Source organism: Priapulus caudatus, unplaced genomic scaffold (genome assembly GCF_000485595.1).
Source record: "Priapulus caudatus unplaced genomic scaffold, Priapulus_caudatus-5.0.1 Scaffold69, whole genome shotgun sequence".
NCBI lineage: Eukaryota > Metazoa > Priapulida > Priapulimorpha > Priapulimorphida > Priapulidae > Priapulus > Priapulus caudatus.
The window spans coordinates 526,987-543,098 of record NW_014577130.1 but is presented as its reverse complement, the minus strand read 5'-3'; the positions used below and the strand labels follow the sequence as shown (position 1 = coordinate 543,098).

Sequence of the window (16,112 nt, the reverse complement as noted above, 5' to 3'; positions counted from 1 at the left end):
GCGTAGCGGCCGGGGACTCCGCGCCCAGATTCATAATTCATGCGCATGTTAATAAGGAAGCGGCGTTGCCACGGCGACGGCGACGCCGGTCGGAGGTTGCGCGCGCGTGTCCCGCTGGACGGTTTAGCGTAGGCGCGCCTATCGCATCCTCTCTCTGCCGCCGCTGCTGCTGCCGCCGCATTGCATTATTGATGAAGCCCTACGAAAACAGCATCGATTGCGTCTGACGTTCGTTCCTGTATGTTCCTCTCGCAATGTTCTTATGGGCATGCTGTTCTGTTCGCATTGGCCTTCCATCCGCGCCGCCATGGGGGTCTTTAAATAGTCGTATGTTCACTCTAAATGTGCCGAATTTTAGGCGTAGGCGCGCCAGCGTTCTGTTATAGGCTTGGGTTTTGTGTAGTAGTATTTTTGAATTAATTTTAAAGCCGGTGGAGAAAATCACGTAACATTAAAAGTCAATCAATCGAGTCACTCCATCCCGCAGCCCTGTTGGCTCTCTGCCCTTCACCGACGCGCGCTAATGTCCTTTGGTTTTTGTAAAATATATGAATGGATCTCTACACAATATTGTTGCTGCTTTTGCTGCTGCTGTTGCTGCTGCTGTTGCTGCTGCTGTTACTGCTGCTGCGGTTGCTGCTGTTACTGCTGCTGCGGTTGCTGCTATTACTGCTGGTGGTGCCGCTGCCGCTGCTGCTGCTGCTGCTGCTGCTGCTGCTGCTGCCGGTGGTGGTGATGGTGGTTGTGCTATTGCTGCTGTTACTGTTGTTACTGCTGGTGCCGGTGATGGTGATGGTGATGGAGATGGTGATGGTGATGGTGGTTGTGCTATTGTTGTTGTTGCTGCTGCTGCTGCTGCTGCTGCTGCTGCTGCGGCGGCGGCGGCGGCGGCGGCGGCGGCAGCAGTGGTAGTGGGAGGGGGTAAGTGAAGCGGGTTTACACTCTTTTAGAGTTGTCTACTGGGTATCGAAAATGCGATGCATAATAAATGAATAAAATGTGAGTGGAAAGTTCAGAAACATTTAGGGGGGAGCTCGGAAATTGCGGGCAAAGGGTCATGTGTACGTAGGCAGGATATGGAGAAGAGGTGGGGAAGAGCGAGCGCGTGAGCGAGAGCGAGATAGGGGGGAGATGGAATGGGGGAGTAGAGAAGGTTTGTGTCTGTGTGTGCGTGCGTGCGTGCGTGCGTGCTTATGTATGCGCGCGTTGGATCGAGATGGGGATTTAGTGTGACACACGTAGAAGGGGAGTGAGAGAAGGAGAGCGTAGCTAACCCATTTTTCGGAGGGAGGGCGGCAAAGCCAAGTGCGTTCAGGGAAGGTGACCGCCATTGACCACGTATAATGAATCTACATTTCTCTTGGGGGAGCAACTACCCCCTTGCCCCCAGCTAGCTACGGCCATGGAGAAAGAGAGAGGAGGCAAGAGATAGATATAAACAAGAGCTAATAATGCATGTATAATGTACATGTAAAATGTACATGTAAAATGTACATGTACAGGCATAATGTACAGGCATAATGTACATGTAAAATGTACATGTACAGGCATAATATACATGTAAAATGTACATGTACAAGCATAATGTACATGTAAAATGTACATGTACAGGCATAATGTACATGCATAATATACATGTACAGGCATAATGTACATGTAAAATATACATGTACAGGCATAATGTACATGTATAATGTACATGTACAGGCTTAATGTACATGTAAAATGTACATGTACCGGCATAATGTACATGTAAAATGTACATGTACAGGCATAATGTACATTGGGCCCAAGCCTAGTGTAGCACCCTATATTAGCTTGGCACATATGCCAAAACATATTGTTCTATATACGAACTGTCGAGCGCGGACCAGTCTAAGTGGGGAAACAGCTCAGTTCACTGCACACGGTGAGATTTTCGCCACGAGTAACCAAAAATATCAAACACGTTGTATATTTGCCTCAACGGCGCGAATGACTTTTTCCTCACACAAAGTTGCCCGCACACGAGAGGAAACAGCTCAGGGATTGGCCACGAGTAACTTTTGTCTATGCTGATTCCCCTCGTGTTCCTGTCGGATGAATGTTAACACATGACCAGGCTATAGTTAATCTACATGTGTTATTTGCCTAGCTGCTGCTAGAGTTTTACTACCTAATAACCAAACTAGGATTAGGCAGCTCTCCACATTCAGAATTATTTAACGGGGAACCGCATTCAATGGGAAATTTAAATTAGGGAAACATCAATATACCATGTGGTCTAGTCAAAAAGAAGAAATTAAATTACTTGGCTAATGACACATGACAAAAGCAAAAAGCAAGACTGAGCTCAACTGGCATTGAAATCAAGCTGGCTCACAGAAACATGTACAAGGTGTTTAGTGATTGCTCGGGAATGGCCGGACATATGCAGTGGACCAATATCTTATTTGTTTGACCCCCGTGCAGTTACAGCAGTAACCTACGGGCTCGTATTCAAATACATTGTCACCTTTTATGTATTAACGTTATTCTTCTATTTTGATAGGTATGGTGGATTCTTTACTAAAGAAGCTCTCCCCTGAAATAACGACTAGTGCTGCGCAAATTTGAACATTCAATGCCAAAAATGAATCGGCAATCACCACGCCTAGCAGCGAAAGGTGCAGCTGATTCTTCAGCAAAGAAGGAGCTCTTCCAGCAAGCAGGTACCAGTGTTGCAGGAACTGAACGACCATTGCCAAGGTTGACGCCGATCAAGGCGTCTACAATCCAGCGGCAATCACCACGCCTAGCAGCGAAAGGTGCAGCTGATTATTCAGCAAAGAAGGAGCTCTTCCCACAAGCAGGTACCAGTGTTGCAGCAACTGAAAGACCACTGCCAAGGTTGACTCCTATTAAGACATCTAGAAGTAGAATCCAGCGGCAATCACCACGCCTAGCAGCGAAACAAAAGGCAGATGTAGCAACAAAGGAATTTCTAGATGCGACGACCATTCATCAACTAGTGTCATCAACTTTGTCAGCAATCCCTGTTCGTGTCCTGACTGTTACGGACACAACTGGCATTGTCTGGCTTGAAATAACACGAGAAGTTGCTGATGTCACCACTACAGAAGGATTACCCGTGTATTCTACAAAGCTGACGATAAATACCAGTAACGATGGCGATGGTATGTGCGACGTTTCTATATTTGATCAGAAGTGGGAGTCAGCACCAGTTCTTGTCAATGGTAGACTAGATGAGCAAGCACTCCTTGACACAGTCCAGTTGCTGCAATCACCATATGTACCGTGTCATGGTGTACCTCCAACGCTGTATGCAACCTTAAAGTATGAGACAAAACAGATTGAGCCTGCTACCCCACCTACGGAGAGATACTCAAGTAAAAGGTGCTCCGTTATCTACAAACGTCAGAGAAAAGCCAGACCTGGAGAACCACAACAGTGGCATGAGTGGTGCTCAAACTGTAAAAAAGCCTACAGTGACGTCCAGAGAATGCAAAAAAAAAAAGACGAGGGAAAGGACATTAGATCAGCACGAGTGCATCCGTCATCACACCATCCACTGAAGTTCATGAGCCCTAAGAGCAAAACTGTCCGAGGCCGTAAAGCCATTGCTAGAGCCACTCACCTGAGGCGAAAAATTAAGAAAATGCAAAAACGACTTCGTACAATGAAAATTGCAGTAGATGACTTACAGAATGTGGACATTGCAAAAGCTGTTTCTGTCATCAACCAAAATCACCACGAGGAATTGGAAAACATCTACAGGGAAGCAGAGGCTAGTGCTGGCAAACTTGTCGCAGACTCGCTCCGAAAAACATGGGATGCAGACAGTAGCCGCAAGGAGTTCCTGTTCGACCAAGCTCAAAACAGTAAGCTATCTGTTAACATATAAATTGTCATGTGAAAAGTTAACATTGCACTGCCTGTTATCATCATACTGCAATCCTAGAAGCTTAATTTAATATTTTAAAAAATTATGAAAATTTTAGATTAAATCCAGTGATCATATAACTAGCAGATATTAATCATTTTAAAATATTATTAGCTGTAATTTCATGTTTTCAATCCACATGGACATGGAACTAAAACACTTTTTTTCTTAAGATGATTATCTTCTTTCATTTTCAGTCACTGGCAGAAAAACAAATGTATGGAGCATGACAACCTATCGCATGGGTAAGAATGTTATGTAACCCATGTTGTAATTATACTTTGTTAGGTAATGATTTCTGGCAACATTGATGATAGAAGGCTGTCGCTTCATGATTTCTCGATTAATTTTTTGCCCCTCAGCAATCAGATTTCAAGTTCAGCAATCGATTTTCATATTGGGAATTGTGCGTGCGTGCGTGCGTGCGTGCGTGCGTGCGTGCGTGCGTGCTGCGGATCGGTGGGAGCTTAGCTACAGGGACGTGTGCAGTCAGTCTAGGCGTGATCCGCTCGTTTCCGTCTTTATTATCTATCGAGCATTAAATTCATATATTCCGGCAGCGGCGCGCGTTTTTTGAGACCATTAGCGCAGTTCCACCCACCTGCGCGCACGCACGCAGACGCACGAATTTCATCTCGCGGAGACGTTGTTATTTTCTAATTTATTCCATCGCGCGAATAGATACGACTACGTATAACATGGCAGGAAGTCCTGTTATGTATGTATGTATATATATATATATATATATATATATATATATATATATACGGTTTCGGTGGCGAATTTTTCGAGGCATGTAAATGAGACGTAAGAGAGCGTGACTCGCGTGCGATGTTTGGCGTGGAATCCTATATATATTAAATATTTCCTATTACCGTCGCGTCGCGCTGAAAGTCATATTATCATCGGTCAACACGCCATGATGCATATAGCCAATAGCGTATACAGCGACTGTATACAGCGTGGGCAGAGAGCGTCGGGTAGAGAGTGTGGGGGAGACAGTATGGGGTAGAGAGCGTGGGCAGAAAGTGTAGGGCAGATAGCATGGGGCGTAGGGCAGACAGCATGGGGCAGAGAGCGTTGGGCAGACAGTGTGGGATAGATAGCATGGAGCAGAGAGCATGGGCAGAAAGTGTAGGGCAGACAGCATGGGGCAGATATATATGTTATGGCGCGTACGTTAGCAGTATGTATTGACCAGCTCTGTTATGTTGCACTGTTGTATGTAATGTAAGCTGACGTTGTTCTGATTGCGTTCATTCTCTGCCTACGCTACTACTGACTGGCGCTCCAAAACAGCGAGCCAGCCAGCTGTCTCTCTCTCTCTCGGCTCAACTCCCCGCCTGCGCGGCTACGTACTCGGAAACATTTTATTTCGTATCGAAACACAGGTAATCGATAACACAGGTATCGAAGGTGCGCACTGTCACGGTCGTCTATAAAAGCGAGAGACGCTAGTGGAAACAAACACAAGGAAGAATAATAGCGAGCGGCAATTACTGCCCTAACCCCACCCACCCCGCCTACTCATCACACCCGCCCACCTCCTATCAAGACGGAAAACTGCGAAACTGATCTGCAAAATCTTTCTAACGATGCAGCCGATGACTATGATGATGATGATGACGATGGCGGCGATGATGGCGATGGCGATGATGATGACGACGATGGCGGCAATGATGACGATGGCGGTGATGACGATGACAGATCTAGAGACGGTCAATGTCACGATCGCCGAGATCGTGGGTAAGATGCGGGGCACCCGTCTTGCCCCCCTAATTCTGCCTAGGAAACCCGTCTTGCCTCCCCCCCCCCTAATTCTGCCTAGGAATGTCCGGGTCTCGTCAGATGGGTTGGGTCGTAGGGGGCGCCCGTCTCTCGGGAGGGGTCTGTAGAGGGCGCTCGTGGCGTGCGCACGTGTTTTGTGAGGGTAAAAATGTTTGCAATATGGGTTTGCAATTTTTGAAACGCTTAACGTCCTCTCGCGGAAGATGCTAGAGGAAGCTGCGCGTGTTGCCATGGTGACAGCATACACGGAGAGAGATCTAGACCTGCCGGAGAGTTGAGCCGAGAGCCGAGAGTAATCGGCATGGATTTCGGTAGAGGACATGGTGCCCGACGCTGCTTCCCCCTCGTGTCACGTTCCCGTACTACATCAATGGTTAAGTCATAATGAAGTCATGATTCCATCATGATAGAGTCATGATGCAGTCATGATAGAGTCATGATGCAGTCATGATAGAGTCATGATGCAGTCATGATGTTATGATGTAGTCATGATGTAGTCGTGATGAAGTCATGATGAATGATGCGACGATGTCAGTCTATCTGACAGTGATATCTCGGGCCGGCTAACACCCGCCAACACCGTCGTTAAACATTCGCTCGTCGTGTTGTTCATAGCGACCACGTACACTTCTAGCACACAGCGAATCCGCCCATCTCCACTTAATACGCTCAGCCGGGGGCGTGATACGAGAGGAAGGTGAGCTGGGAAGCTTAGGAAGCCGGAAAGCTGATGCCTGGCCGGCTCCCCCCACACGTGGGCAGAGGATGAATGCGACCCCGTTCTTAAATCGGCCTCCAGAGACCTTATAACACAGAGACGTCTCTACCTCTGTGAACCGCCTCTCTACGAAAACCCCTCATCCTTGTTCTCTGCGGCAACGCTTAAACCGCGCTTACTTACGTAAATACAAACACCATACGCCTTCAACCACCGCGTTCGCTGGTGTCACGCGTGTGTTTCCAAGATGGCCGCTGCTTGACACGTCTCTGTAGTTGTACGGTCTCTGTGTGGCTCCGTCGTACGTCCTCCCGGACGCGCCTCGTCTAACCACGTGACCATCCGTTGCTTTCAGGCAGGAAAAATAGTTCGTCTCACGCGGGCGGTGGCGGGCGCGGATACAAATATGTCAAATATCTGTCGTGTAAGTATGGGCGAGCTGCAGATGACCGTGGGGGCGGCAGGGGTGAGGAGGTAGGCCGCGGTAGGGGGAGGGGAGGGAGGCGGTCCCGCTTGCGGCACGCGACCCACAGTTCGTTTCGCTGACAATGATTGAGTAATGGTTGTTTGGCTCCATTGGTCCGGTTGCATCTTGGAGATATAATTTGCCTACCATGCGTGCCTACAGATCCATATATAAATAAATAAATAAATAAATAAATAAATAAATATATATATATATATGCTCCGTAATGGACACACTAACAGCGCGACTATGATCTCTGAACCGTCCCATGAACTCTGATATAGGTGGTGAAGGGGTGCGCAACTGACAGCTAGCTGCCTTCACGGGGCGTGGCCGCATCACGCAGCACCCTCCCCTCCCCCTCCCCCCGGGGGCACACCTCCTCTCCCGTGCCGCCACCCTGCTCGGGCGAATGAACGAACCACGCAATGTCGTAACAAGTTATTTATTACAGGAGCGAAGATGGCGACGCAGGTGGTACTAGGCCACGGAGAAGCCGTTATTAGGGGGGTGGGACACGACGGGTTACGCTAGAGGGGCTGCGACTGTGACGAGGGAAGGGCGGTGAATGTGACGGAGGAGGGTCTGTGACTGTTAAGAGGAAAGGAGGGTGTGACTGTGACGCTGGCGGGGCTATGACTGTGACTGGGAAGGGACTGGCTGTGACGGAGGAAGGGCTATGACTGTTACGCGGGAGGGACTATGACTGTGACGGGACTGTTTTAAAAGAGGGAAGGAGGGTGTGACTGTTATATCGGCGGCGGTGTGGCTGCAGCGATTCTCACAGGAGTGCAGCCACGCCTGTGAACGTCGGAGGGGTTTCTATCTATACATCTAGCAATTCTTGCAATCTAGCAAAGGAAATTGGAGAAGCCATGGCAGACAACTGAGAAACCGCGTCGTCACTCCCGCGGTTCACCGCACGCGTGTGTTCCTCGCAATGTTCCGCGCTCTGCGTCGTTCGCGGCGGAGGGTTCCATGTCCCTCCCTCGTCGTTCGCGCTTCTTCTTTCTCTCTCGGAGCGGCTTTCCTCATCGTAGCTTCTCCCGTTGCAGATGCGCCGAGCTTCACAGAGAGGCCGCTCGACCAGACTGGCGTCGCCGGAGGCATCGCCAGTTTCTTCTGCCGCGCCAATGGAAACCCGACCCCCGTCTTCAACTGGATGAAGAATGGAAAGCCGATCGGTGCAGGTAGGTGACGCTGCCGTGCCAGATTCGCGATGCGAGATTTGCGATACGAGATTTGCGATGCGAGATTCGCGATGCGAGAGATTCACACGATGCAAACGAATGCGTTTATCATCGTCTGAGACCGTGATTCATGGAGGAATAGAACGAGAGATAGAACGAGAGATTCACCCGATGCAAACGCGTTTGTTATCGCCTAATTAAGACCGTGATTCGTGGAGGAAGAGCGTGAATGTGTGGATGAATGAACGAATGGATATACGCGAGGTGTCGGTGAATTGGTGTAGCGAAAGACCATAGTGAACGTAATGAACGTCATGAACGTCAGTTAAGCAAGCTTTTACGTTTTTGCATTATATTTTACCGCTCAATGCGCTCGCTTCTCACACCAGCGGTAGAAATGAACTCAGAAAGAGGGAGTCCGCAGCAAAATGAGGGAGTCCGCAGTCTGAGGTTTAAAGTTTCAAAGATATTAACAATGACGCATGTGCTTATTTTTAAGATTCATGCAGTTGCACGTCTGCCAAATTTTCTTTGGACATTAGCTGAACAAATACAGTAATTCCGCGAGGCCGTGCTCCGGAACGAACTAGTTAGTATGGCAGAATTTTCAGGGAGTCACACGGACTCCTGCATATGTCAAATCAGGGAGTCCGCTCTGGAATGAACTAGTTAGTATAGCAGAATTTTCAGGGAGTCACACGGACTCCTGCATATGTCAAATCAGGGAGTCCGACAGTAAATCAGGGAGAATTTGACTCCGGACTCCCGTTAATTTCGCACCCTGCTACACCATGACGCGCATTATAACTCTACCATGCGCATTACTCCTCAGTACGCATTACCTGACGATTACTTCATAGTGGTGCGCGACGGGGAGAAGTTAAAACTTGATAATATGGGAAAGGAGAGATGCGGCCCTATCGAGGAGGTGCACAGGGGGAGATCAAACTGGACGGAGGGGGCAGGGGAGAGCATGAGGATGGGAGGAAGGTTGTAGCGGCGGCAAGTAACGACGCGCAAGGACAGGCTACCACGCTCGCAGCACGGATACACCACACTGCAGCATGGCCACGTAACAGCACGCCATGCCACAGCACACCACGCCACACTATAGCATGCCATTCCATGCCACACACCACGCCACACCACACTACGACGCAGCACGTTACGCCACACCACACCATGCCACGCCACGCCACACTACGACGCAGCACGTTATGCCACACCATGCCACGCCACACCACGCCACACCACGCCACACTACGCCACAGCACGCCACAACCACGCTACACCACATTGTAATTTGTAAACAGCAAATGCATAAAAGTGAAATTTAGTGCATACCTGTTTATCTGTATCAAAGTAATGCTTAACAATGGTATTTTTCAGCCCTGGCAATCTACGTTCGGTCTCCTGCTGCCTACAATGCCATTAAAGACCTAGGAGTTATGCAACTGCCAAGTGAAAGCTCCCTGAAGGATTTCACGGGTGCCAAGCTATTTGCACCAGGAGCTGCGGCATGGGAGAATCACGTGCTACAAGAAGCGGAACGGTATTGGCAGATTAAGAACAAGATCGGTGAAGTCTCTTCTGGTGACCCAGCTACAGCAAGAATTCCCCAGCAAGAAGGGGTTTTAATTTTTCATGAAGTCCGTGTTATTGGCAAGATAATGTGGAACACCAAAAATCATCAAATGTATGGATTGGCAATGTCGCCAGATGAGTTGAGCAGCCTGCACGGCGTTTACAAGACTGTTGATCCCAAGTCACGTGTACAGAAGGCAAAATACTGCTTGCAGTTTTTATGGCGTGATTGTACGTCTGACTTTGACCTTATCGGTCCTTATTACATGAGTGAAGGTGTACAGCCACCCAGCCACATAATGGCCTGCTTACAAGATACAATGCGGCTGCTGCATAAACATGGATTTATTGTGAACAGTTGTTTGTGACGGTGCAAGTACAAATCTAGCTGCAATCAAGATCATCACTCAAGCAGAAAATGGCACGTATGGTACGAGCGACCGGCCTGTACCAAATCCCCATGAAATTCAACCGTGATTCTGGAACTAGTATCAGCCAAATATACCAGTTTACTGGATCATCTGCCCGTCACATCAGGTAATTTACCTGATTTTTATGTGCATATTTGTTTTAAAATATCTTGTGATAAGCAGTTTAAAGTTATGAAACATATTGAGTAAATGCTTTTTGTCACATTTTCCTTGTTGATTTTAACTGGATAGATGGTATTGGATCGTTTCATTTACTCAAACCCTCATGATGTGGTTATGTGTACACATGTAATATAACCATTTCAAGTTTTGCATTCAAAAAGAAAACTGTACCATACATTCTTTTTCAGATGAAGCACGTTATCAATGCCCTCTGGCAATCAAAACCAGTTACTGGTCGCAGGAAAGATTTTCAAACTCACCATGGAAGTCCAGTGTTCGGCTGGGAAGCAATCGAGTCTACGTGGAGACGTGAGAAAGATCAGCGCTCGAAGCAACTTTCTAGAGAAGTACCCAGCTTGCAAGAAAGTTTCATCAAGCGAGATGCCTGGACAAAGCTGAATGTTAAGCCAGCCAAAGTCATGCAGGTTCGTGGTGCTTATTGCTGTAACAATTACCTAGAGCTGATAAAAGTTCCAGGGCGCCACAGGTGGGGGTGGGGGGGGGCAAGGGGTACACTCCCCCTACCAAGAAATGTAGACACTGGCACACAACACACACATGGCTTCCCCCTATGCAAAATCGGTTATCTATGCTCATGACCTGTAATTGTTATAATGTCTTGATATAAGTTTCTTCTTGTACGAATAAGTGGCATCAAGGGCTAAAATGTAAAGCCATGAATATTTCATTTTTGTAAATTTATGATGCGTAATATCGTCAGTTAAATTGTATTTGATGTTTAGAAATGTATATTAATACAGAAAAGCTTATATAAAACTTTAATTGGTTTTCCCATAGCAAGAACAAGTCCTTGCCGAACTTGCACAGCATGCAGCACCCACGGCCAAGCAGCCCCCACCTGATGCGGAAACAACGCTGATGACTAGGAACTACCTACAGGCTACTAGTTTGATGTTCGAAAATGGTCTTCTTGGTCATGAAGCTATCAGGAGCAGTAACAGCCAGTCAATGGACAACATCAGGAAAGGATACCAATTCTTTGAAGACTGGCTGGACACTCTGTTAGGTAGTAGTGACTTTATATTAATAACAAAAACATCTTAATATATCCTACATTGAAGTTATTCGGTACTATATAACTTTTAAAAACAACTTTTACAGCCAATAATGCAACGATAACCGTTCTCATGCTTTCCCAACTTTTAGGATATATACCGTTATTGCTTGAGTAACAGCAACTGTCTAGAGTATCGCTAACATGTCTTGGAACCTTCGTACTTAGCTATATTTACAAACACATGAACGATTCTAGTTTTGATTACTTGTTTAGTTTACCACCACCATTTCTTGTGAATCTCATGATAGCCCTAGCTATCAGCCAATAACGAAAGATAAATGGAGTCGGATGCCCCTTTCTTTGAATTAGTTGCAGAATGGGTGCACTTGTAACTAGGTTAACTAGTATACTAACAATTTGCAAGTATACCCATTCTAACTAAGGCGCCATTTGCAAAATAATTCTCGCTATAATAACATAGGCCATGGTGTTAAGATGTATTCAAATGCAATTTCCTATGCTATAACTGCATAAATTCTTAGTGTTTTTCAAGTTTGTGTAATTATGAGTAATGTATTATCTACTGTGAGATGAGACTATATTTTGGTACTTTTTTTTTTAGATTGATAGTTTCTGAGCAATATTTTCACAGTTAAACCCTTTGAACTGCAGTTATGCTGTTTTATACTGCTTGTCAAACATTGGTTTTGTAACATTAATCTAATTTTACAAGGCAGCATAGTGTTACACCTACCTACCTACAAATGTTAGTGCTTGTTGACTATTTACAGAAGGAAGTGTACAGCCTGGCGTTGCAGAGTTCAAGCTGACAAGCCCAAGAGAAAGACGCTTCATTTCTTGGCAGGTAACAAGAATTGTGAAACTAATAGGGTTTTTATGCACTGTTGCACTTATCCTGATCTTGTAATACCAATAATAATTATTTATCAGGCTCGTGATGGGGAATAACGATTATGGTGACATATCTTTTATACCTAATGAAGTGGGACCCCGATTTTACGCGTTCCGATTTCATGCGAATTCGAATATGACGCGATGAGTCGTTGGACCCCCTTTTATTGCTCTGATATAGCCCCTGTATATATAACCCTGATTTAGCCGGCTTTTTTCGCGATGACATTTTATGAACCCCTACCATCGCATTGCAACTGGGCTACACTATGAAATTTCTTTATTTGTAAACACAGGAATTGATCATTATAACCCAACAATATACAGCCTACAATTAGCATTTATTAATATTGCTTCATATGGATCGTTCGGCAAGGTTAGATAGGAGTTGTGTTTTTGATAGTAGGTATTTGTTGGATTTCCAGACCTGGGATCTCTTACGAGTTATGTATTTTGGATTCACTGGACTCGTCGAGAACTTCTTGAAACGTCATCCTGGCCACTTCATCGCACCACTACGCATCAATGGAAGTGCTGTAGAGACACTCTTCTCACAATTCAAACATCGTGCTGGAGGAAAATTGACTTCCTTAAATTATGAAACAGCACTGAGAAGCTATATGTGTAAGAAAAACTTAGCAACACATGCAATTCACCACAGTGGCAGAGACTACAGGGATGTAAAAATAAAAGTAGCAGATGCTCCCTTGTTAAGAAAGACAAAACGCGTAAAGATGTGATTACAAACGCGGCTACATGGTGATGCGGTTTTGTACCTTTACGAGTGTTCCACATAATTTTTGGATCGGTTGAGTATATATACACTCATCAATTTTCAAAATGTATGTTGCCTGGTATGCGTGGTAGTTTGCCATGAGTATTTTCAATGAGTATCCTTGCAATGTAATGAGTACTGACAGTATTTAGCTATTTACGTCAATTGGTGCTTGCATTGACTACAGCTGTGTTCACTTAATTATGTCTACTAATATTACGTTTACTAAATAGTTATGGTTAGTGTATACAGGTATGTTTGTGCATGCATGCGTCAATGTGATTTTGCTGGAATTGGCAACCTTTGAGATTATTTGTATCCCCATAAAATAACAATAGCTTATCTCCTTATGGTCGGTTTGTAATCTTGAGTAAATAAATATACCAATTTCTATAATTGTAACATTGATCTGTTTGTTTGTATTAAAGTCATTGTGAGGCAGTGGCACACAATTTTATAGACACGCACACACTAACACTATGACACCAGTGTTGTACAACAACGAAATAATTGTTTTATAACGGCAGAAATAGATTGGTGATGCAATATAACAACATATATGCATAATAGGCCTATGTTTAAATGTGTGTGACATTACGATTATGTAAAGAGCTTACATGTGTAGGGCCGTAGGCTGCTTATTTGGATTTAACATTTACATAGCCATATAAATTGTCTCTCAAGTTGAAACCACCTGGTGTTGTGCTGAACCCTTCTTTTTCAGCCTGAATTTGCATATATGATGATATAAATTCATTAAGTCTGGCGTGAACAAATTTCTGTTGCCACATAACAAAAAATGTGTCTATAGCCTCTTGGCTACATATAGCCTTTTCCATCCTTAGTGAGTAGTTCACAGCTTCAACAAAACATGTTCTAAGGTGATCAGATGCCTTCACTTGTGCAACAGTAACCTGTAAAGAAAACTATACTATGGTCGAGCACTAAGATTAAAACCATCAAGCTGTACAGGGGTCGAAATAAGCGTTGGTCCGGGGCCATCAAATAATCAGGAGGACCATCCGATTTTCAAAGTAAATGGTTCGACATACCGGACCGTCATGGGTTCAACTAAACTCTACTAAAACAGCTTTATTAACCAATATACTATTAAAGTGAATAAACAATTACTGTATTGTTTGATACATTTATTGTAGGTGGTAGGTGAATAATTTCCATTTTATCACCATGTAAAATCTCTTTCTTACGCTTGCACGCCGCGTTACTTTTAGAGAACAATTTGAAATTTAGAAGGACCATATAAAATTTATGATGACCATCTGTAGATGGGACTTATTGTAATATCTGCGAGTTTATGCAGGTTTACGTATTGTTTAGTTTCACTTAATTGTAAATGTAAAATTTTAATGAAAAATGTAATTAAATACTGCTCATAGGGTCTATGTCCCCCAGGGTACTGCCGGAACGTACCCTGGTCACTATTTGATATGGTTAGGGTTAGGATTAGGGTTAGGGTTAGGGTTAGAGTTAGGGTTAGGGAGTAGGCGTAGGCGACTCCCTACACTCGTTAGTGAAGTAGGCGAGGTACGGTCCGGAATATTAGATAGTACCAGGGTACGTTGCGGTATACCGGACCGTACCCAGGGTACGTTCCGGCAGTACCCCAGGGGACATAGACCCTCTCAGCATAAATACTACCGTATGATACCTTTACGAGTTCACTGCCATGCTGAGTGAATGATTCCTTATTTGCAACGAGGCATACTGCGTTGTTCAGTCTTCTTAGCCAGGTGAGGAAAAACCGCTTTGGGATCCACATGTAACCTTTATCTCTAGTGGCAAGACCAGTTGGCAACAGAGCTTGCTTCTTTTGAGCAGATGTCATCGTGCATGCCTTGGCCAGGTTCAGAACTTCTGCGTAAAATTTTTTCTTTTTCCATTTGCCCTGGCTATGAGCACGCAGGAAGTGGATTAATTTGGCCAGACAGCCCCCTCCTATACGCAATAGCGAATATTCAGTCTCTTCGTGCAGATTTGTCGGGGTTGTCTCGTCATCACCGTGGCGAAGAATACAAGTGGTTTTAGCAAGAGTTAGAATCGATGTGCGCAGAGTATCTGCAATGGCATGTGCAATGGAATGAAAGACGGCACTTGCATCATTTGCTGAAAATGGTGCTAGGCCTACATGTAATTCGAACGCTTGCATGCATCGTCCCCAAGTTGTGTTCCTATTGATGCAGTTTTCACTATTTATATAAACGGTTAATGCATTTAACCACGCACAAAGAAACCTTGCATATCTCTCACGTGCTGCATACGTGGTAGCGCATTTTTTGTAAAGGTCGCAAAACATCTTAACCAGCTCGTCAATAAGTTCGTTTGCCTCTGCTTTTGATTTAAAAAAATCGATACATTCTAGTCTAATCTTGATATGCTCATCATGTTGTTTCTGTACAAACTCCCATATCATTGTATAAAACTCTTCACCCATTGATTGCTTTTGTGATTCCAAACGATTTACAATGTAATCAACTTTATGCACAGATAGAGATGAGATTTCTACAGGCCTCCGTCTCCTAACATCTTTCCTAGCGCCAGTATTAGCACAGACTAACGGATACATCCGTTAATGTATCCGTTAGTCTGTGGTATTAGTGGATGCGGCCATGTTTTCTCAATTGATTACCAGCAACGCTACGCAGTTGCTATGGTGTAGTAAGAACACCAAATTTGGTGCTGTGACGTCAGTTTGGGCAGAAAGTGTAGGGCAGACAGCATGGGGCAGAGGGCGTGGGGCAGACAGTGTGGGATAGATAGCATGGAGCAGAGAGCATGGGCAGAAAGTGTAGGGCAGACAGCATGGGGCAGACAGGGTGGGATAGATAGCACGGGGCAGAGAGCATGGGACAGACACTGTGGGATAGATAGCGTGCGGTAGAGAGTGCGAGGCAGAGAGCGTGGGACAGACAGCGTGGGCAGGTCTAGTAGATTAGTTTTGCGTGGGTCGTAGCGCACGCTCACGTCTGTCGGGGTGTCGCGTGCCGGTGTCTGCGAGGAAGCCAGACGAGCGGTCGTGCGAGACGACGAGCCGACGAGGCGTTTAATGGCTTCATGTAGAAGCATCCTTGTTGTGAGTGACAGCGCGGGCAGCACAGCATGAATGGAATGAGGAGGCAGAGAAAGCA

At 45.6% G+C, this 16,112-nt stretch overlaps 2 protein-coding genes across 2 annotated transcripts in view; one reads left to right on the top strand and one right to left on the bottom strand.

Moving 5' to 3' along the window:
* Positions 1-13,368, top strand: part of LOC106821341 — a 16,200-nt gene extending 2,832 nt beyond the window's left edge. Inside the window, exons 2-8 of the mRNA XM_014826097.1 lie at positions 2,531-3,860; positions 4,120-4,167; positions 9,474-10,205; positions 10,450-10,686; positions 11,060-11,288; positions 12,071-12,144; positions 12,617-13,368. Of these exons, the coding sequence (XP_014681583.1) occupies positions 2,603-3,860; positions 4,120-4,167; positions 9,474-10,036 (1,869 nt within the window). The 5' untranslated portion in view covers positions 2,531-2,602 and the 3' untranslated portion in view covers positions 10,037-10,205; positions 10,450-10,686; positions 11,060-11,288; positions 12,071-12,144; positions 12,617-13,368. The remainder of the gene's footprint in view (positions 1-2,530; positions 3,861-4,119; positions 4,168-9,473; positions 10,206-10,449; positions 10,687-11,059; positions 11,289-12,070; positions 12,145-12,616) is intronic.
* On the bottom strand, positions 13,358-15,410 carry LOC106821342. Its single transcript, XM_014826098.1, has 2 exons — positions 14,636-15,410; positions 13,358-13,880 (listed from the first exon to the last, which is right to left on the bottom strand). The coding sequence occupies exons 1-2, from the start codon at positions 15,395-15,397 to the stop codon at positions 13,605-13,607; spliced, it is 1,038 nt and encodes a 345-aa protein (XP_014681584.1). The 5' UTR covers positions 15,398-15,410; the 3' UTR covers positions 13,358-13,604.
* Positions 15,411-16,112: the final 702 nt, after the last annotated feature.

What these genes read in the sequence shown, in the direction of transcription:
- LOC106821342 (XM_014826098.1), bottom strand. Translation starts at nt 15,397, where the DNA reads ATGATATGGGAGTTTGTACAGAAACAACATGATGAGCATATCAAGATT. An exon ending in ATGGCAGTGAACTCGTAAAG is followed by an intron (nt 13,881 to 14,635) that starts GTATCATACGGT and finishes TTTTCTTTACAG; the next exon opens with GTTACTGTTGCACAAGTGAA.